This window comes from Phocoena phocoena, chromosome 2 (assembly GCF_963924675.1).
Source record: "Phocoena phocoena chromosome 2, mPhoPho1.1, whole genome shotgun sequence".
Lineage (NCBI taxonomy): Eukaryota > Metazoa > Chordata > Mammalia > Artiodactyla > Phocoenidae > Phocoena > Phocoena phocoena.
The window spans coordinates 33,270,654-33,292,638 of record NC_089220.1 but is presented as its reverse complement, the minus strand read 5'-3'; the positions used below and the strand labels follow the sequence as shown (position 1 = coordinate 33,292,638).

At 43.7% G+C, this 21,985-nt stretch overlaps 1 protein-coding gene across 1 annotated transcript in view; it reads left to right on the top strand.

Annotated features, from left to right (window-relative positions):
* Window positions 1-21,985, top strand: part of RAD51B (RAD51 paralog B) — a 626,727-nt gene that overhangs the window by 436,805 nt on the left and 167,937 nt on the right. The window contains exon 7 of the mRNA XM_065871664.1: window positions 8,464-8,560. Coding sequence (XP_065727736.1) covers window positions 8,464-8,560 — 97 coding nt within the window. The remainder of the gene's footprint in view (window positions 1-8,463; window positions 8,561-21,985) is intronic.

The window sequence follows — 21,985 nt, the reverse complement described above, 5'->3', positions numbered from 1 at the left end:
TGGGGCTGGAGAATAGCCAGGTCAGTGTTTATCAGGCTGGACTCCCCCGAGAACCGTATTTTCAGATTCCCAGGGAGCAAGTGACTCAACAGAAGTGTTTTCTTGGTCTCAAATGAGTCTAAGGAGGGGAAATCAGTCTGTGATGGACAGATCACAAAGCTGTGTCTTTCTAATCCTCTTTGCAAATCAAAGGGAGGGGAATCCCCAGAGACCAGGCGTACACGTGAATAGAAAGCACCACCAAGTAACAAAAACACCTAAAAAGGTCAGCAGAAACTCAGGGGGTTGTTGGAAATTCACCTCCCCTGCCTTTTTGTGGGGCTCGTGGGCAGTAAGGGTGCGGGCGAAGACAACCAAACAAACTCCACACAAAAGCCACTCGGCCACGGGAAAGGCCACAGTGCAATGAAGGCTGGTAGGAAGGTTTCTTCCATGTCCGTGAACCTCAGAGTCATCCGACAAGCGGCCTTGTTCTTTTCCGAGCCCTGGCTGACCAGAGACTTTTTTGTTCCCATGCTAACTGCAGAATTGCCCACAGTTGGAGTATGCACCATTTGAAGCCACTGTGAGTGCACTGTCGCAGTTCACCAGTGGTGCGTGTTGTTTCCTGCAGCGGGCCTCACATCACTGACAGGATGCCGCCGAGGTTGGGTTGAAGGTGGAAACAGCACACCAACCTGCTGTTTGTGGCCCCATTACAACTGTCGCCCCATCTGAGGCCCGGAACCAACACGTGTTAACCTCAGCCCCATTGGGGCCAGTGGAACAGCGAGCCGACAGTGGAAGCTGAGCGCTTCACGCCTACATCTACGGCACAATAGCTGCTGGCCCAGGGTTTCCACTACATCCTCTTGCATGCGTACCCCAGGAGAAGTAGGCCAAGGAGAAAGCCACCCTGTGGTGCCCTGCTGTTTTCTTGTGTGTTTCTTTTGGCCAAAATGGCAGACACAGTTCTGCCTCAGTGCATTGTCTCTAAACAGTGGTCGAGGCAATGGCTACAATGAGGTGAAAGCAGTAGTATCATCCATCCCTTTGTGATTGAGCGAGTGTGTGTTTGTGCAAAGCCGAGGAGATTCTTTTCTCTTCCTCCATCTATGTTGCCTCATACTGGGCCAATATCTTCTTTAAGGACTCTGCTACTAGCTTTACCTGTGAATTTCACAATGAAATCTACAACAGAGGTTTTCTTCTTCAGGTCTGTTATAAGAGGTGTGGATTTTATCAAGATTGAAAGTATCCTCACCATAAACACAAAACTATTTAAAGTTATCTCCCTTATTCTTTTTTTCCCCTCCTATCTTCCTCAGGCACTGCCAATTGGTTCTATGTAAGATGGATTTCCTAAGGTTGGACATGATGAGAATCAACGATAGTGGTGGAATTTTAGGGAGAACACTAATGCTGATGTGGTTTGAAACATTTTTCATAGTGGGCTGCTACCTTTATGGTCATAATACACTCATTTTCTTCATGTCTTTTATGGACTCACTTTTAGGTACAGAGAGGTTAGGAGCCTTTTCCAAAATTGCACAGCAGTTTAGTGACAGAGCCAGAAATAAAAGGCAGGCTTCCTAACTTCCACAATAATCTTTTCTTCAAGCCAAATTGAAGTTTGGTCCTTTTACCACAAATATTTCGAAAGGAAAATCCCCCGTAGCCTTTCAGATTTTCCCAGAAAACAGTTGTCACGCAGACCTTCAAGATGGACATAGCAGGCTGGAATACTAAACCCCTATCAGTTCTTTATTCTAGAGCTGACAGTTGATATTCTCTGGGCTGAAGCTAAAGAAAAACGATTTCTTTTTTTCATAATGGAATGATTTATAATTTTCCAGAGCTTGGCAAAACTAAGCCGGTGAAGAGTAAAACCAGATTTGTGATACTCACACTCTAAAATATTTGGTCTGACTTTTCCTCAAATATTGGATATTTCCTTTCAAAGCTGGAAGTGACCGGAAGGGAGGAGGTGGGGAATAGTCAGGGGAGAGGTGTGAGTCTGCGAGTATGGCTGTCTACGCCTGCTTTTGGGGGGAGTTACCCTGTTCCCACACTGCACCCAGAGCACCCCTCTCGCCCTTCTTGGCCTTCTACCTCTGCCTCTCGCCCTCGCCTGTTTTCTTCTCCCCATCCCCCTTTTCCCTCCGACTCCCGGCTCCTATTCAGCAGATAGGCTGGGGCAGACACCGTCATGGTTGGGAAGCATGAGGAGAGGATGGTGAAAACCACTCCAGGGCCTTTCTCTCAAGCCTTGGTGATGAAAGGACTCAATGAACCTTACCGATTTCTCACAGGAAAATTCCGGCATCTGTCTCCTTAAGAGCAAGGCATTCAGTAACCCTTAACCGAGCCAGGATTAAAACTCAGAATTTCTGATTTATTCAAGGCCTGTGTTTAGATAGAAAGGCTCCATCACTGTCATACCTGGCAATTAGGATCATTTTAGATACCAAAAGTAACATTTTAAAAAAGCGCACCTTAAGCAGACAGGTCATTTTTTTATGCTGAAATAATAGTGGTATAAAAATAAGATCTTACGGAAAAATCCGAACATTTTTTGCCTTCAAAACCTATGAAAAGCAGAGCCCTGTCATATCTATCTATCTATCTATCTATCTATCTATATAGTATTTGGAGAAAGTTTTGGTTACAGTCACTTAATTTTTTTTCATTGAAGTATAGCTGATTTACAATATTGTGTTAGTTTCCGGTGTACAGCAAAGCGATTCGGTTATACATCTATACATGTGTATACATGTGTATTATTTGACAAAAAGTTCTGTTCCATTACAGTTCAGAGCCCTGTCAATCTGAGAGTGCTAGATTTGACAGCAGGTAGGCAGTTTGGGAGCAGAGGCAGCCCTGAGGTCTCTCTCTGTCACTCAACTGATGCCCTTTCTCTGGCTGGCCAGGTTATCCAGTGGGCTGCCTGTTTCCTTGGGAGCTGTGAGTATAAGGATAATCACCGCACCTAGCCCTTCAGGCTTAGTTAAAGTGGTCTTGAGACTTCTCTGATTCTCTGTGTTAGGCTGTAGCAGGTTTCTAGCAGGGAATGGGCGGGAGGGAGGAGAAAGCAGATGTCCTTCTGGGCATAAAAATGCCCCCGAGATGCCTGAGGTTGCCTCATGACTCCTCTAGCCCAGGAATCCTTGAACTCTGTTGCACCAAGGACACGAAGAGCTTTAGTTCTCAAGCCTCCTGTGGGTTTCCGAAGTGACCAGCCACATGCATCTGAAGCCACCGAAAGCCACTAAAAAGACTGGCAGAATTGGGCTAGGATTGCCTCAAATGCTTGACACTCCTGTAGAAGCTGAAGCTACTTGGTTTGTGGTTATTTATTAACGTCAGAGTATGAAAGGACTCTTGTCACAAGATTGGGCTTGTTACAATGTAGCATTTTCATAATCTTTTAATGTATTTCTAGGTGTTAGATCCCTTTGTTCGTTACTTATATTAGATTGAATTCTGGAGACCAGGGCATCAAGGCCTGGACCTGCCTGTGGCTCTGGGCTGAGGGTTCCTGGCTCTCCTCTCCTCTGCCCAGTGCTGTCTTAGGAGGGAGGCCTGTAGACCCCCTTTCTTATCTAGACTGTTAACCTCAGGCAGATGACTCTAGTTCCCTCTCTGGAAGGCGGGGATTATAAAATTTGCCTCTCACCTGCCCCCACAGAAAGCTGAATGAGGGCATGTGCCATATTCTTAGGTCCTTAAAAGAATCTGACTTATAAGTATTGAGTTATTGTTTTGTTGACCATGCATCTCTCTTCTGCTGACCAAACAGGGCCAGATATCCCATTCCAACTTATCCTATTCCTGATTGACCACAAACTCCCTCTTTGTCACCTCCCAAGGGTCAAATGAAAGGAGGCTCTTTATCAAAAGCTGGAACTTTAGGCCTGACAGTTCCCTACTTTGATTTCTCCAGGGCTGTCCCACTTTCTCTTCTCTCCACCATTTTCCACTGGGCTGGAATATACTAACTAAGTGGCTGCTCATGGAGCTCCCAATAGAGATTCGTCTTTAATACTTCAGTGTAGAGTAGATCAGATTAGACACATACAGAGGCCCCTTAAGGCAGGATTTATTTTGGACCAGGGGCAGGAGACACGCATGGGGTGTGGGTATAGCCTAAATTAGTCTGGTCCTAGCGTAGCTGAAGAAAGCTGTGCCACCTGAAGGCAGGTGGTCCACAATGGACACAGAGATTAGTGGGGAGTCAGGCTCGATTGGTCAGTGGACTCCAGCTCACCAGTCCCCTGACCCTGGGGGCTGATGGTTCTTCTGACCAGTGTATTCTGCTCCTTCCCCCTTAACCTCTAGCTATTTGCTTTCGGAAGCTACCTTTTTGATACTTAGTGGAAAAGAGTCATATGTTTTTGTTTGTTTGTGTGTTGGCTAGGTTTTCATCCCCAGGACCTTCTGCCTTCTGACCAAAATGACATTCATTCCCAACCATCCGCCTTACTAGTTCTTCTGGTCTTTAACTGCTTCCTGTTTTTCCATCTCCTCTCTAGCTTATAAGAGAAGCCCTGCTCTCTCTGATGGCGGGGCCTATTAGGTTATTTATGAATCTGTACTCTGAAGTTTATTCTTCTTTGAGAGCTTCATTGTTCCCTTGAACTGAGCTTAGGTGTTGAACTACAGTGCACAGAAGGGTCGAGTAGGATGCATTTAGGGAAGTTGAATGATGCAAGGGAAACTTAGAACCCAGGGGCAAACTTAGCATCCCCCCCCCCATTTTGCCTTGGGAGGGGAGCACTAAAAACGAGACTCAAGGTATATGTGACATGATATGAGGAGTCGTTTCCTATTCATGTGTACCTGAAGCATCCTACAACCTGCCGGCTTTGCAAGGAAGCCCTGGGAGTAAGCGGTCTCTTCATATACAGAGTTGCATGGTGTTAACAGTTACTTTATACAATGTAGAGGGCTGCCTGTTTCCCCTCAGTAGGTAGATGGTCTTCTGTTGCCTGAAGAGTAAACTAAGCTGAATTCCATTTTCTCCTGGCTTCAGATGTAAAGATGTAATCACTACCATCAAAAAAACAAAAGCAAAATTTCCCCTTCGTCCAAGAATCTCACTCTAGCCGTTGGATTTGAAATTGATGGTAGTAGCAGGAAGGGGGGTGGGGTGTGTTGTATGTTTTTAATAAGTCATACTTCTAGAGAAATGGCAAAAATAGCATGCACTTCCAATTAAATTCTTATGCGTTTTGAGCATATCACCAGCAAATATTTGTTCTTTGTCATCAGCGTACTCTGTGTTGTACAAAAGGGAAGCAGGCATGGGTTTTCTTTCTCAACAAGCAAGGTGTAAAATCAGCAAAGACAGTGATGGAGGTTAACATTTAAGCATTTCCCATTGGCCAGGCACTATGCTCAGGACTTTATGTGCATTATCCAGTTTAATCCTCAAAACCCTGTGAGTTAAGAATTATACCCAGAGAGTTGTGAAACTTGCTCAACATCACATAGTTAGTAAGCGGTGGAACCCAGGATCTGAACTCACGTTTGTTTGACTCCAAAGCCCTCAGCCTAATCATTGTGCACACTGCTCCCGCACAGATTTAGTACCAAGTGTCAGAAGCCTTCCTCTTTCCAGTGGAGCAGAGCAGCCCGAAAGACCCTCTGAAGTGTCAGTCAGAACTCACTTTTGGAAAGCAGATAGTGTTAAGACTCTGTTTATAATGTGTAATAGTATTTGATAAGTTATTTTAGGAGTGTAGTTTTCATGTCTCCAGATTGCCTCAGAGGACAACACATCTATAGGCTTCTGCCCAAGTCATGATTATTTGTAATCAGTGCTATTTGGAAATATTTCCATTTTATCATTTTGCTGATCACGGATTTAGAAAATCACAACAATTCAGCAAAAGCAACCCCCTGCGTCTGGTTGCTATGTATCCCTTCAGCAATTTGGCTTTCAGACTCGTAATAAAAAGGGAGTGGATCATTAGCGAAACCACTTAGGAGCTTGTTCTTTTGCCATTGGAGAGTACAAATGGTTTCTTCTCCATCTACTCTTGCATTGGAAGTGGCACTGGGGGTGGGTATCTTTGGAGGCGCATCTGTAGTTTGGTTTTAGGCTCAGCAGGGTGTCATCTTGTTAGCTATGTACAATAAAGCCATCATCTCAGTATAAGTTTCCATTGTAGGACCAGGGAAATAATAACAAAATTGAGAAAAAGTGGTCTGAATATCTTAGTAAATGTCTTATCTTTTAACTTGCAAGTTTTAGAGAAGACACACAGAGCCTTCACCTCTTTATTTTCCCCTGTGTACATGGTGACATGCTTTGCATGGTTGGTATTCAATAATTATTTTTCTCATTACTGTTACTATATCACTAGTGTTCTAGTCATTTTCACCAAACCACCTTTTAGAAGAATTCCCCCCAAAATAGAGCTTACATGTCTAGATCTCCTGAAGCTTCACTTCTTTTTTTTTTTTTAAACTATGACAGATACATTATTTTCTTCACTGGTAGAAAACTCACGTGCTATTCTCAAAACAATGCCGGTTTCTTACTGGTCTTGCTTTAAATAATTACTATCGTTTTCTTACTGAGATTTTTACACAAATTCTTTGAAACGAAGTTAAGCTTAGGAAGGACTGAGACTGGTAGAAATGATCAGGTACTGAAGTATATATCCTGATGTAGAAAATTGTGATTTCATGATCTGTTGTTAGATCCAGTGATCTGAAGCATGTGGCATATACTTTATTAGTAATTTATTAACCTATATAACATTCTTCTTAAGGAAATAATAGCAACAACAATGGCTTACATTTACTGGATATTTATCACGTGCCAGACACTATATTAAATACCTTACATTGATTATCTCATTCAATTCTCATAACGGTTCTATAAGATAGGTGTTATTTTACCTATGAATAGATGAAGCTCAAAGATTCAAGTAACTTTCCCAAGGTTCACAGTGTCACAGTCAGAATTTGAACCCAGTTTTATTGAACACCAAAGCCCGTACCCTATATAATAAAGAGGAAAATGAACATAATTGCTTATTCTTGCTCCTGAATATGAGTATTTATTTCTTAAAAGAGCAGGCTTTTATTTGGCCATTTCCAGCCATTTTAATTGAAAGACTTATCATATGTGATTCTTACCAGTCCAGATGAAAATGAGCAATACAAAAGAATAGGAAGGATGAGATTAGCAAATACTCAGTGGAATACTGCAACATCCGGTCATCGCTGCAGAGTAGCTGGGGATTCACACGAGCCTAGTTGACACACAAAGACCTCGGACAGGCTGTCTTTGTTAATAGAGTACTTCACTTCTTTTCCTGACCCTGCCATCGTGCTCCCCTCTCAGCCCCCAATTAAGCTGCCATGGGCATAGGATTTATAACGTGTCATTGGTCCATTCAAGAGACAGCGACAGAGGTGTGGCTGAAAAGCTGGACAATAAAGAATGGAGACAATTTCCATTTCTGCTCCAATCAGGGTGGCAGCAAAACCATAGCTGACCCTTGGGACAGACCATGACGATTTGGCTAGTTGCATATTCCAGGTACCAAATGCCTAGTTTCTCAGAAGTTACGTTTCCTCTGAGGGACCAAGATGGTTCACCAAGATGCCCACGATGGGAACACCTCAAATCTTGAGAAATGATTGTAAACGTTAGTCTTGCTGCAGTTCTCCAGGAGAGAATCTGTATTTTGTTCTTCCTTTAGGTTTCTAAACAATAGAGCAAATTTTATAAATGAGGATTTTTTAAGGAAAAGAATAATTTCTGGATGGAACCACATGTAAAAATATTGTGTGGAAATAAATCATGTGGATTAGGTAACTTTAGAGTCCTTTCTAGGAATTTTAAATGTTATGAACTTTACTTTGTATAGGTCGGATTCTATTAATTTGTGTTTTAAATACATAGTGAGACTTTGGAATTCTTTTGTTAGAATTCAACGTACTGAAAAGAAGAAGAGTGCTATTCCTTTAGAGATGAATTTTATTCTAATTTCACAAATTTGGAAATAAAATTCTGACTTTCCAGTTAACAAGGGAAGAAGCCCCAGGCACCCAGATGTTAAATTATTGCTTTTCTTCGGCGCTAGTCATATTGTATGTTGTGAATATAATTTAAAAATGATAAAGTGTGCACGTATTCATCTTAATTCTCTGGTTGGCCTTCTATTATTCAGGTAATATGGTGACACTTCTCTGTCCCAATTTACTCAGCATTTAGAAAGAATTGATTAGTGGTTTAAGCTCTGAAAAAAGTCAGTCTGTTTCCTCGGTCTTCTGTGATTTGAATGACCTGGAGGCGTTGCCAGATAGTTCTGGCCTAAAGATAAAACTGATGCAAGTCAGAGCTGGGGTTTTCCTACCTGCGTACTTATCAGTCTTCCCCTAAACTACAGCCTTTTGATAGCTCTAATAATTAATTTGGTCTTCTCTCTTCTCCCTTCCCTCCGCCTTCTCCTTGTCTGTTCACAGGTTATCTTGACGAATCAAATTACAACCCATCTGAGTGGAGCCCTAGCTTCTCAGGCAGACCTGGTGTCTCCAGCTGATGATTTGTCCCTGTCTGAAGGTAAGGGATCTGTCTTAGAGGGGCTGAAACTTGACACTGACATACGGCTCCGCCACTGCCTCTCTGCCTTCTGCTGAGAACTGAGACACACAGCTAACAGGCCCTGGCCAGTGAACCCAGCCGGAGCCTGGCGATATAGGCTTGGCCACCTTTCCTGGCATCTGATCCCTTATATTTGGAGAGTGTGTTGCTCTGTCTCTATAAGTGAGCTTCCTTTTTCACCTGAGTGAATCATCTTCACAGGCATCTATCACCTCCACCTAAGGCTCGTCACTCCTCAGTAGGTTCTTTTGGGTCCTCAGTATGAGGGCTGGTGAACTGCTAAATGACTTCGTTTTTGAGACTGATGCTCAGAAGTTGGCTTTACTCATGGTTGTACAGCAATTTAACCTTTTGTTTGTGCCGGGTACTTTTGGACTGGCTAAAAGTGTACACCAGTATCAGGTGCTGGAGACGTGGCGTTCCCAATCAGCTTTACAGAAGGATTAAGAAAAACTAGCCACGTTGGTAAATCTGCAAAATTTTCTCCACCCTCCCATGCCAGCAAAGGTCAGACTGGCTCTGGTTTATGTAGCTAGGGGAATTACACCACTGAGCCAGTGGGTGGTTTCTAGTTTTACTGAAAGTTCTCACTTGACATTTCTGAGTTCTGCTAGTCGTAGTCTGATCTCTTTCAGGGCAGTATGCTGTGGGCCTGGGTGGATGAGCATAGCTGTTCCAGGCCCCTCTGCACTTTCCATTTTCTGAGAATTATTCATGATGGAATATATGGGACCTCTAGGGCTAGCAAGGCTCCTAACTGCCCAGGTGGTTTTCCGTGGATTGGCCTTGGATTATGGTCTCAAAAATGGCAAGGACCATATCCCTGCTTCTCAGCAGTGTTTTTCAGAGTGAAACGAATTACTTATTTATAACAACTGTAGGGTGCTCTGTGTACCGTATTTCCACACTCAGTGATGCATTGTCATTCCCGCTAAAAAGCTGAATCATCATTTTTCGTTCCCTCCATACACTTCTTTCATCATCAAGTCTACTGGGTCGTCCTTTCCAAATATATCTGTGCCCTCTTTTTTGTGAGTTGTATTGTGATCAGCTGACTTATTAAAAACTCACACTTGGATTATGTTAATAAATTCCAAAATGGCCTTCCCAACTCCAGCCTCTCCCACGTACATCTTACACTACCAAATGAAACTTCCCCATTTCTGGCTTCCTTTTACTGTGTCAGTCTCCTATTCAGGAATCTTGACATTGTTTTAGCCCATTTCCTGAGAATGGGCAAAAATCAACAAGCTGATTTTAAGATATTCGGGAATTTGTGGCTTGTTAGCTTGCAGTCAACCAGGGTGGACGTATTTACACCATGGAAATCAGCAAATGCTGAAAATCAGGTTTTTTTCTTTTCTCTTGTGTGGATCAGTTTCCCCAAAAATACGCTAGATTAAGTTGATGCTTCTTAACTCTTTGTAGTCTGTCCTTTCCTTCCTCTTCACCCTCTGTGAAGCTCCTCCAGCAAGTGTGCTGACCTTCTGCCTGCTCTCCTGAGCCCTGGCTCCGTGCCTCTGCAGAGACAACTCACCCTTCTAGAACAGCATTTCCCTTTTTCACTCCTACCTCATCTTTTCTTCCCAAATCCTCCCACTCCTTCGAGGTTTATTTAAAGACCACCTCTTCACGTATGGACACCAAGGGGGAAAAATGGGGGTGGGGGGTGGTGGTGGTGGGATGAACTGGGAGATTGGGGTTGACATATATACACTAATATGTATAAAATGGATAACTAGTAAGAACCTGCTGTATTAAAAAAATAAATTAAAAAAAAAAAAAAAAAAAACCACCTCTTCCACAAAACCTCCTTGCCTGTTCCAGTCTGCCTTGGTCTCACTCTCTCTTCTTCCTCTGTGGCCCTTCTACCAGATCAGCAATAGACAGAAAAGGTAAAAAAAAAAAAAAAAGAAATTAACTTTTCATGGTTTCCCCACCAGATTAAGATTAAGGTCACAGGCTCTCTTGTATTCTTTTTGTTGTGCCTGAATGACCAGCAAAGTTCTAGGTACGTAGTAGGCAGTAAATAAATGCTGAACCAGTACCATAGTAAATGCTTTGTAACAACAGTGAACCATGAGAATCACATAAAGACCTATGAACGTGATTAAAAATTATTATTATAAGTATTACACACGTACACATTTATTCAGTTCCAAGGAGGAGACCAGAAGAGACTATCTTGTTTCCTTATCTGAAAGCCAATAAGTAAGAGTACTTTTCTTTGTCCTGGCTTCCTGGTTTATCTCAAGCAAAGAACAGAAGCAAAACAGATATAAAGGAAATTGCTTTGTGGCTGCAGAGTGACTGCTTCAAAAAAATGGTAAAGTCCTGTTCCTGGCCAAGGGAGAGTTACCAGCTCATCCTTAGACAACTTTTTCTTATTATGAAACCCCAGGGAGAATGGAAGCGATTGAGTTTTCTAGATCTTTTCCTTCCATAGCTAAGCAGATAAAGAGTCTATAGAATTTTTTTTCCGAAGCCTATAATGAAGTTCCTTACCAGTGAGCGAAAGAAAATGATACATTTCTTAGAACACTTATACCTATTCAAATATATTGCAGTGGTGGTTAATGTTGCTATGATTAAAATGTACAAATCTCTCTGTTGTTGTAAGCATGCATTGTATCATCAGCTTTGCCCTTGTGTTATTAGCTCTGTGATCTTGGGCAGCTCTTTTAATCACTTTGGGCCTCAGTTTTTTCTGTTAAATGACAGACAGATAGGTTGAATATAAGATGGCTGAAGCCTTTTCTAGCTCTGACTCTGTAAGATGTGATGTGGGTCTGAAGGTCAGGAGCGTTCACTTGGTGATGGGGTTTTAAAATTCTGATTTACAGGGTGGGAAGAGTGACCTCGTCGTCCTAGATTAAACATAATGGAAAGGATCCTCGGAAATCTTAGCACTGATACATCAGCATACCTCTAACAGCCCCCTCTCCCCATACTGCTGTCTCTCTCTCTCTCTGTAAACACTTCTAGGCTTGTCTGTCTGTCTCTTACTCTCTCTACCCTCTCTCCCACGCAAACATGTACACTAGAAGTGTGTGCAAGCTGGTGAGAGTGAGAAACACACTGTGATGGGCTGAGCCCAGGGTTCACCTTGTCCTGTAACAGATTTCAGCTACAAGAGCAGAGGGCACGGCTTAAACAGCGCTCCCTTGAAAACAGTTGCGGGGTGAGAACAAGCGACCGAGAGCAGCCAGTGAGAAAATGATTTGAGTTGACCCGAGAGAAGTACCCAGCAGGGGCTGATGCGGGGAAATGAAGTTCCTTCTGCTCTGACTCAGAGCAGGGGATCTGAGTGACCTGGCCCAACTGAGAGATCTCTTCCACACCAGCGGATCCTGTACTATTAATATCTACCAGCTGCAGGCCCAGAGCATCCCCCTGCTGAGATCAAAGAGTTCCTATCTTAGCTGGAACAAGGTCATCTGCACAGGGCTGTAAAAGCGAGCCCTGGCTGGCTGCGGGACCTCGACGGGGGAGGAGAAGGCAGGAGATGGGGAGGTGTTCTCTCACGCTCCTTTAATCTCGGCTGACCAGCTGTTGCACTCCCAGTGTTTGTAAAGTTGAGAGTTCTTTGTTTTTGTGTTGCTGGGGCTTTTTTTCCTTATTAAATTTGTGCCTGGGTTGTTGCTTGGATTATGTAGACCTACGTTCACTGCTAGGGTCCACGGTCTGATTCCCTTTGAGGATTCATTCCCCCAGTGAATTATTCAGCTCCCAGTTGGGAGAGCCAAAGAAGGGAGAAGTGGACACCAAAGGACTCCCCCGACATTGCTCCTACCCCGTAAGCTTTGTGTCCTGAGAAGGCATGAGAGGGCAAATTGAATTTTTCCTATTTAGTTAAAATAACTCCTCATATGTGCAAGTGTGCTTGTCAGTTTTCAGCGTGCCTTTCACAAACATTATTTTCTTCCTGTGGGGGAATGGACCGGCTGAGACTTCTGCAGATTGACCAGAGTTATATTGTGAACCCAAGGGCAGAAATCAGGATTTTTGACTTTATGATCTACATTGTTCTTGACCAGGCACTGTGAATCAAACTATTTTCTTCTTCGGTGTTTTGCTCTGTTGACAGAAACTCAGGCGTGTAGGTTATTATGAAGTTCAGTGTCTGGTTACTTACTAGGTTATTGTGACTGTTCTGTGACCAAGGACATGTTTCTTAGATGCCCTTGACATTTCTTCCCGGCGTTCGTCGAAGATGCTAAGGATGATTGGATCTCAGTCATAGTGATCAGTAGAGAAAGGATCTAACAGTCCAGCTGGCCTAAGACACCATGTCCTATTCTGAAGTCACCTGGGTTTGAGCAGAAAGGACTGGCTGAGCCCCTATCCACCCAGGCACAGTTGGTAGGTGCGGTGACAGTGGGCCCTGTGCAAGATTGAAGCTTTGTTCAACCTAGGTCATTGGCTATCCTTCCTCAGATAATTTACCGGGATAGCAGTCACTTCGGTGTGGTGACGCGCCCATTTTAGGAGCCTAGGGTGGCACTTAATATCCTTTTATCTGTAGTAATAGTTTTTCATAGATAACAGCCTTAAAAAACTAAAAATTAAAAGTACCTGGATGGGTCAAGGAAAGAACACAGAGGAAAAAGTAGTATTTACTAGAAACAAGAGTGGTTTCTAGTTTTAGTATCGGAAGCCTTTCTATTCCAGTTGAACTGATGGCTGATTTCATGTGCAAGAGAAGGTATTTTGGGATTCATATTCCCTAACAAACCATCCCTGCAAAAAGCTGGAGTCCATTTGATAGATTATATGCAAGTGCGTGGCTTGTGTCTCTTTTAAAATAAATTCAACAAGCAAGAGCAGCTCAGAATGGTTGGGACGAATCAGGGACTCATGGTTGTGAAAGAGGCAGACTTCAAAGCGTGGTAGGAATTTTCAAGTTTTATTTCCACTCTTGCTTTCCAGCTGGATCTGCTCTGGAGTTACTGCAGGATGTTTGAAAATGTGGCTCCCTGCTAATCTCAGACAGTTGCTATGATCAATGGTTTCTTTCATTTCCGATAAAAAACACTGGTGTTTCTGCTTAAATTGTGTGTCCTTTCAGCTTTATTATTATAGTTGTAATTTATTGTCCAGCATTACCCAAATTTGTAATCCATTAACCACAAACTTTGGGGTAGGTTGGTCAAGTTAGCCGGACTCTGTCCACACGTTGGCTCCAAAGCCCTGCATAACCCAACCTCAAACTAAATGTTCATTGGTTTGGGTAGGACCCTGTGCAAGTGAATGTGGGCGGAGCAGCTTTAAAAATCCACCTCTTGAAAAAAAAAAAAAAATCCGCCTCTTGGGGGCATGGTGCAGGTTGGTTATAATTAGTGCTTTGAAAACATGAAATGTCACTTCAAGGTTAATATTAACAATGATGATCAACACTGTGAACATTAGCATTTCCATAGTATTTAAAAATGTCTTAACGTGATGAATCATTTAATCCACCTCAAGCAAGTGAAGCCTGAAGGCGAGAAGGGAGTTGCCCAAAGGCCACACAGCGAGTGAGAGGTGGTGGTGCCGGGAACAGAAGCCAGAGCCCCTCCTGTGAGATCCTAGATTTGCACACTGCTGCCTCTTAGGAGGGAGTTTGGGATACAAATACTTGTGTCCTAGTGACCTTTCAGTTTTTGATTCCAAAGCCATAGACACGTATCAACACACACAACTTCACGTGCTTCTGTTCACAAGGGGACACACACCTACCCGTGCCCCACTCCCCCTAGTATTTAAGAATCCACGGCCCTTAGCTGGGTATATACCACTTCCCGCAACGGTTCAGCTGCCATGAAAGGCCTAATTTATAGAAAAAGCTTAGAAGATTGAAATACCTCCCAAGCCCTGTAGCATTTAGCTAAAGAAAGCCTAAATATTATGTGAGGTGCGGGCCACTAGAGTTGAGGGGGGAATGGGCACAGCCCACAAACATCTGAAAAGCTGTGGATCTCACAAAGGAGAGGAACTTGTTGAGGATTTTCAGCCGAGAGGCCAGCGGGCGATAGAACCACAGCCAAGGGATCAAAAGGAGAAAGGAACAGTGAAGTCAAGCACCAGGAAGCATTTCTTGGTCAGGAGTTCTGTTTTGCTAGTGAGAGTTTGCCAGAGAGACACATTTGAAGCAGGAGGTGCATTAAGATCAAATGAGATGAGAGCCAGAAGTTTTCTTCGGGAAGCAGTCTTCGAGGCGGATTTACTGGCTCATTTCCCAGATCTACATATGTTCCTGTTCACATCTCAGTGTCATGAAGGCAGAAGGGATGAGAACACCAAAGCCAGTTTTGCCAGTTGCTTCAACTACAGAGGTGGCAGGGCTGGAAGCCCAGAGAATGGGATGCCAAGAGGGGGTGTGATCCCGGAGGTCTTCAAATCCAAAGGATTCTCTGAGAAGAGATCCTTGTTTACATCATCGAAGAGAATTCTATACCAAAGATGAGAGGCGTCCAGGTCAGCAATCATAAAGAATGGCTGGTTCCTAGGAGTGATGCCAGGGGATAACTTAGTTTGTGTTGTTATGTGGCAGGGAAGACTTTCAGAATGCATTGGTGATATTTACTAGGATTTGGGGAGGATTGTAACAAGGTCTGGCAAGGTGGTCTGGCCCAATGACAGTCCAGCTGAGCTCTGACCTAGGTTTGGATCTCTCTGAGGGCTTTGCTTTGCTTCCTTCTTCTGATAAGCCACTCGATAAATACCAGTTGGATTAAACTGTATTTTATTCAGTCAGACTGACTTTTCCTGTGCATTAGCTGCATTCCTGCATATAGTAGCATAGTTTTAGAGCTATGGTCCCTCCAAAAAAAACCTTTTTGGCTAGATGAGGAGACCTTTAAGTGCCTTCCAGCCTGATGATTTCATGAGTTGTGGAGCCTCTACTATATGCACTGTGTTAATGTTACAGGAAATCCAGAAATGAGCGAGATATGGTCCCTGCCCTCAAGACACTTACAGCGCAGTTTGAGAACCATTCTAAAGAAGAACAGTATTAGGTTGAATGTGTGCCGTGCTTTAGGCAAGTATGGTATGGACCAAAGTCCCCGGGATTCAGGAAGAAGGGAACATCTCTTTCAGCAAAGGGAGATCTGAAGGGTCCAGGGAGGAAGATGTAAGAGATAGGCCTTGAGGGATAGATAGGATTTCAATAGGCAGAGGAAAGATCAGGAAATGCTGAGAACTAAGACATTAAGTTCAAAATAGGCCTTGTCTGCCCTTATCTCCTATCATTATCCTCCTCTTCAAACCTGTTCCAGCTGTACAGCCCACTCCCTTGTTCCTTAGGCTCTGGGCTTTCTGCCTCTGGTCTTTCGAACTTGTTCTTCCCACTGACTGGCGCGCTTGTCCAGAACTTCCCTTGGCCTGTTGCCTCACTACCTTCAGTCTCACTCAAGTGTCATCTTCTCAGAGAGGTCTTCCGTCACCTCTCTATCTAAGATGAAACCACTACCCCCTTCCCAGCCTTCTCTATCCCCTAAGCCTACTTGATTTTCTTCATTGCCCTTATCACTACCTGATCTTATAAGTTTATTTGTTTATGAGTTTATGGTCTGCCTCCTTTGCTTTCATATCATCTTCTCAAGGTCAGGGGCTTCGTCTTGATCACCCCTGTATCCCCTAGTTCATATCATCTTCTCAAGGTCAGGGACTTCGTCTTGATCACCCCTGTGTCCCCTAGTTCCTAGAGGGTACTCAGTAAATAACAGGATCTGTGTTGTACGGAAATGTAGCATATGTTGGGAAGGTAGCAAAGGAGCCCCATTTGCCTGGGGTTTTAGGGTAAATATAGGAGGTCATGTGCAATGAATTTGGAAGTAGATCGGGGCCAGACTTTGAACGCCAGACTGAATTAAGGTTTTGTGATAAAATGATCATAATTTGTACTCTGAAGACTGTCCAGACGAGATGTGTAAGATGGCTTAGGGATGGGGATATGGGAGGTAAGGAGACAATGAACTCATCAAATATTTAGGGAAATGGGATACCCATTAGGCACCAGGAACTACACTTAGTGCTAAGGATACAGAGATGGAAGAAATGATGTTCTAGGTAGAGGATACATCATTACTAAAGGTATGGTGGCAAGGGCATGGTCATTTGAAGAACTCCCAGTCATTCCTTATGACTGGGAGTGTAGGGGGCATGTACGGGAATGCAGGGGGGTAGGACTTGAGAAGTCAGCAGTGTGGATCATGGACATCTGGCGTGCCATGTTAGGGAGTCGATTTTTCTTGAAGCCTCTGTGAGAAGAATGTGAGGATGATCCATCGGTAGCATGTCATTTCCTTGATCAACATGATTGATGGGACTTATTCGACTGGCTGGGAGCATTTCTCCTTCCTCCCTTATAGTTACGTGTGCGTCTCTTCCCAAGTCACGTGCTCAAAGGTGAATGGTCTCCCGAGATAGAGTAGGCTGTTCTTCAGTCAAGGCTATGGGGTGGTAGTGTTTCCCCAACAGAACCTTCATCCCAGTGGTTCTCAAACTTTAGCATGCATCAGAATCACCTGGAGGGGTTATCAATACACACCTTGCTGGGCTCCCGCTCCCAGGGTTTCAGTCAGTCTTGGGAGGGGCCAGAGGATTTGCAATTCTAACAAATTCTCAGGAGTTGTTAATACTGCTGTTCTGGGGACCACACTTTGAGAACCACTCTTTATTCATTGAGTCTCTTGTCCGCGTTAGGCATAGGAATACCAAGATGAATGTGTCTCCATCCGAGCTCTCAAGGAGGTAATACCCTAAGAGAGGGCATAGGCATGTAGAAGGGACACCATCAGACTCATGGCAGCCACCTGCCTCCACTGGGTTGCCAGTGGTGTTTTCTGCAGGCTCTATCTTATGTCTGGGAGAGAGTATTTACTAGACTGTTTCAGGGTTCTTTTGGTAGCAAGAAACAGAAAGCCACTCAAGTTTGCTTTAAAAAAAGTCAGGCCTACTTATAACTGTAGCTAACATTCATGGACCGTATATCATGTGCCTGGCATTGTACATCCACTATCACATTTAATACCCACAACAAGCCTCTGAGGCAGATGGTAATCATTATCCCATTTTCTAGATGAAGGAACTGAGTCCTAGAAAGCAACACAATTATGGGCAGAGCCAGGATTCCAACCCAGAGAGTCTGGCTCCAGAACTTACATTTTCATCCACTGAGTTCTTTTGTAAGGATAAGTTGGCATTCTCATGGCTTTGTGCAAATAGGAAGTAAAGTACAGCCAGATTACATGAAAATTGGAAAGGTTTAAACTTAGGTCATTCTCTTCATTTTTCTCATATCTGCCTCAGCTTTCCATGGCACTGAACATTGACCTTATAAGCTGATCGGCCCAATTTACCTTTTCACACCTGCTAATTCTGTGGCTGGGTTATCTTTTTGTCTAATCAGCCAATGCCAAGAAGTCATATGGTTAAAAAAAACCTGGCCAGTGCACCTATCCTTTCAGTAGGGTCCATGGATAAGGGGCATTTTCCCCTTATAAGATTCCTTTAGAAGGGTGTACCTATGGACTGAGTACCCCACTATAACATCTAGTTAAACAACTGTGTCCAACTGAGCAAGTATTTTTAATTAGTTTGCTAGTAAACCCAGACGTCTGTGTACCTTTGTCAGTCCCTCCAGTCACATCCATTCTCAAAATCGTCTTCTTCTAGATCAAATTTTTGGTATTACCTCCCTATTGCTAGTCCATGCCTTCAAGCCAACATATTGTTTTTCTTTTTAAACATTTGAAAACATTTTATTTCTAGTTCCAGTTCTGGCTCCTCTTTGATCTAATTTTTGTTATGCCCACAGTCAGCCCTAGCGTTTTCTCTTCAGGGTGGAGAGAGGTCTCTTCTGTTTATTCAGAATTCACTTCCTACTCCAAACAATTATTATCTGATGAGATATGAGGCCTAAGCTTACCTGTGTATAAGTCGCCTCCTCTTGAGGGTCATATGGCAGGCCCGTTAGCACAGACTATATGTCTGTCCTGTGGTCAGCCATCATTTACCTCTGCTTAAGACAAGATAAGGCAGAGAAGCCAAGATGGCAGCTGGTAACTGAAGTGTGTGCAGGAAGAACTCTGTATCTATCAGTTACATCCTCTCCATAATTTACAATATGCTGGAGCAAAATTACTCCCTACCTTCGGGAAAGGGTCTGAGTTTTATGGATGAAATGCAAGTGTGTGTGCGTGCGTGTGTGTGTGTGTGTGTGTGTGTGTGTGTGTGTGTGTGTGTTGGAGAGGGCTTCTTATGTTTTAATAGTAGACATTGAGGCCTTTTTAGGTTCTGATGTTGATTTTTCTCAGCCATCCTTCTATCTAATAGGCCCATAAAAGCAGCTAAGAGGATCTAAGTTTCCCAGGAGTATTACTTCCAGCTATAGAGGATGGATGACACCCCAGTAGGCCAGGCATTAAGGAGACAAACTTTGTTTTGTTTTTAAATATAGTATGCGGGGAGTGTTAAATTAGGAATTTGTAGTGTAATAGTACACACTACTACAGTGTGTACTACTACACACTGTATAGTAATAGTGTAGTATATAGACACTACTATATATAAAATATGTAACCGGCAGGGACCTACTGTAGAGCACAGGGAACTATACTCAGTATTTTGTAATAACCTATAAGGGGAAAGAATCTGAAAAAAATAGATATATATGTATATATAACGGAATCACTTTGCTGTACACCCAGAACTAACACAACATTGTAAATCAACTATACTTCAATAAAAATCAATCAATCAATAAATATAACGTATAGATAAATGAGGCTGGAAAAGCACCAAAATAAATTGTTTCTGAGTTGAGTGACAAGGAGAACATTCCCGCAAGAGACCACTAGACCAGAGATAGAATAGATCGTTGAAATCTTTAAAGGTAGAGCTCAGGAAACCAACATTAGTGAATAAGTGGCTGCCAGAGCACCAGGTGGGAGCCAAAGCCCAGCCAGGCAGAACCGCCTTTGCTCCTTCAGAGACCCAACTGGAACCAAGGGAAATAGCTTGCACTTTGACACGATAGTCCAAAATTAAGGTAAATCAGCAAGAAAATCTTGTCTTAGGGTCATTGCAATGTAAGCTCCCTGAGGAGAGGCATCTTTGTCTCTTTTGTTCACTGCTGGATCTCTCGGAATAGTGCCTGATAATAGGAGTTACATCTTAAATATTTGATGAATGAATGAGGCACCTACAGCTACAAGAGAGACAAAGAATGATTTAAAGCTTTAGACCTGTACTCACCTAAAAGAAGCACGAAACTGCCATTGTGATCTTTCTCACCGATATATCACGTATGCTTTAAAATTCCTACCAAGTGCAGTCAGCCTTAACTATGTGCCTGCGCTGACTGTATTGACGGATGACAGTAGGCAGTGCAGGGAAAGTGTCAGAGAGGAAAGAACAGGGGCTCAACAGCTCTGCTTTGGAAAGAGGAATCTCCCACATTCACAGAAGAGTGGCGATTGAAGTACTTTAGTCTGATTTACCATAAGGGTGTTTATTAGGACTCTCTACTGGGTCCTGTGCTAGACAGATGGCTAGGGATACAGAGACAGAAGCTAAGGCTCTGCCGTTTGGAAAGCTCACAGTCAGGTGGTTGGGGAATCATGGTGTATGAGTATACAGAGTGTGCTGTGATGGCTCTAGGGTCAGGATTTTGCTGGGGAAGCACATAGGAGCCCCGGTTTGGGGCTGGGAGTGTTCTCAGAAGGCTTTTCAGTGAGGAGACACTCGAGTTGGATCTTGATGGATCAGTAGCAGTTCTCAAGAAGAGGAAAAGGAGGGGATGGTGCTCCGGGCCAAGGGAAACGCCCATATAATGGACAAGAGGCAGGGTGCCATGGGAGACCGGTGGGAGGTCCATTATGACTGGCATGGAAGGGGGTGGCGAGAGGTTGTATGCCCCCTGAAATCTCCTTACAAATGGACATTAGAGAAGCAGTGTGTTTTAACAGTAGATAAAGCACTACCTTTGGATTCAGGAGACCTGTGTTCAAGGGCCAGCCCCACCGCAAACCCTCTGTGTTATGTTGAGCAAGTCACTTAACTTCTCAAACTTGAGAATTGGTCTAGTCTTCCAATCGTGCATTCATTCAAAATGGAACATGTATGATATGAAATGCTTGCTGGGGGTTCTGGGGTAACAAGAACAGTATCAGGCTTGGCCTCTGCCCTCTGGAACATAAAGGCTAATTCTCAATTTTGGCAGCCTTATCTCGTTGGAACCCTAGAATTCCTATATACTGTAATGAGCTGAACCTTACGTCTAAACTGGCTGTATGTGTTGTACTACAGTGGATAGAACAGGAAAAGATAAGAAAAATGAGGCCCACACGCATGAAACAGCTAAAGTCACACTACCGCCCAGCACCTAGAGAACTGCCAGGTTGAGGGAGACAGATTTTTTTATGTCAGAGGCAGTCAAGGAAAGACAAGATCATTGTGACCTTGTGGTGGCACCATCTTAAGGTATCAGGGCATAAAGACGGTGGACTCCCTGATCCATCTGTCCCGAATCACAGTGTGTGTAGGGCCCTCTATATCAGCCAACAGCCAACCTCCATCCTGGGGTCAGACCCACTTGCGAAGTGGCAGTCTGTAAATCAGCCCCACACTTGCTGAGAACTTGCCAGGCTGGCCAGGGTAGCTTCATGTAGCTTAGCACCTGTGGGGGGTGGCTGTTTTTCTGGGGCAGCTGTTTAATGAGCACCAAATCAGATAAACTGCCCTTGGGTCCTATGTGCTCTCCAGACACAAGCAATTGAGCACATCCTGCTGGAATGGTCCTGTTAAGGAACCTGGCTTTCCTGTGCTGATCATCTGGTTTTCCCACCCCTTGGGGCGAGATTTTGGAGAAGCTGTTGAAGCAACTTTGAGCAAGCTGTTAACCCTTTAAAGTTTCGCTCTCTATCACCAAATATATTCAGAAATGGTTTGCAGCCAAAGCCTTACTATCTATGGCAGTTTTAAATAATCATCAAAATCACTACTTAATTCATCTTGCCCTCTACTCAAGGTTGGCTTAGAGAAGTAGGAGGTTACAATTCATGGATCCTTTGCTGGTTTTGTAACCAAGCTATACTCTCAAGTTGAGGTAATCACCTTGCCCTTCTTAGTTTATTCATTTGTGACCCGGGGTAAAGCTGCCCATGCCTCATCTGGTTGCGTTTCAGATTTTGTGAGAAATCTCTTTACTTCATGAGAATGCACAGATCAGCTGAGACTAGTATGATTGATTCCAGACACGAATTAGAGCAAGCCCAAGCTGAACAGCTCTCCCAGGAGAAGTCATTGGTTTGCATGACCCAGTATGGCCTTTGACCAACTGGCATCAGGAACTACGCTGGGCATGGAGCTAACTCTAATCTTGATCTTTTGCCTGCC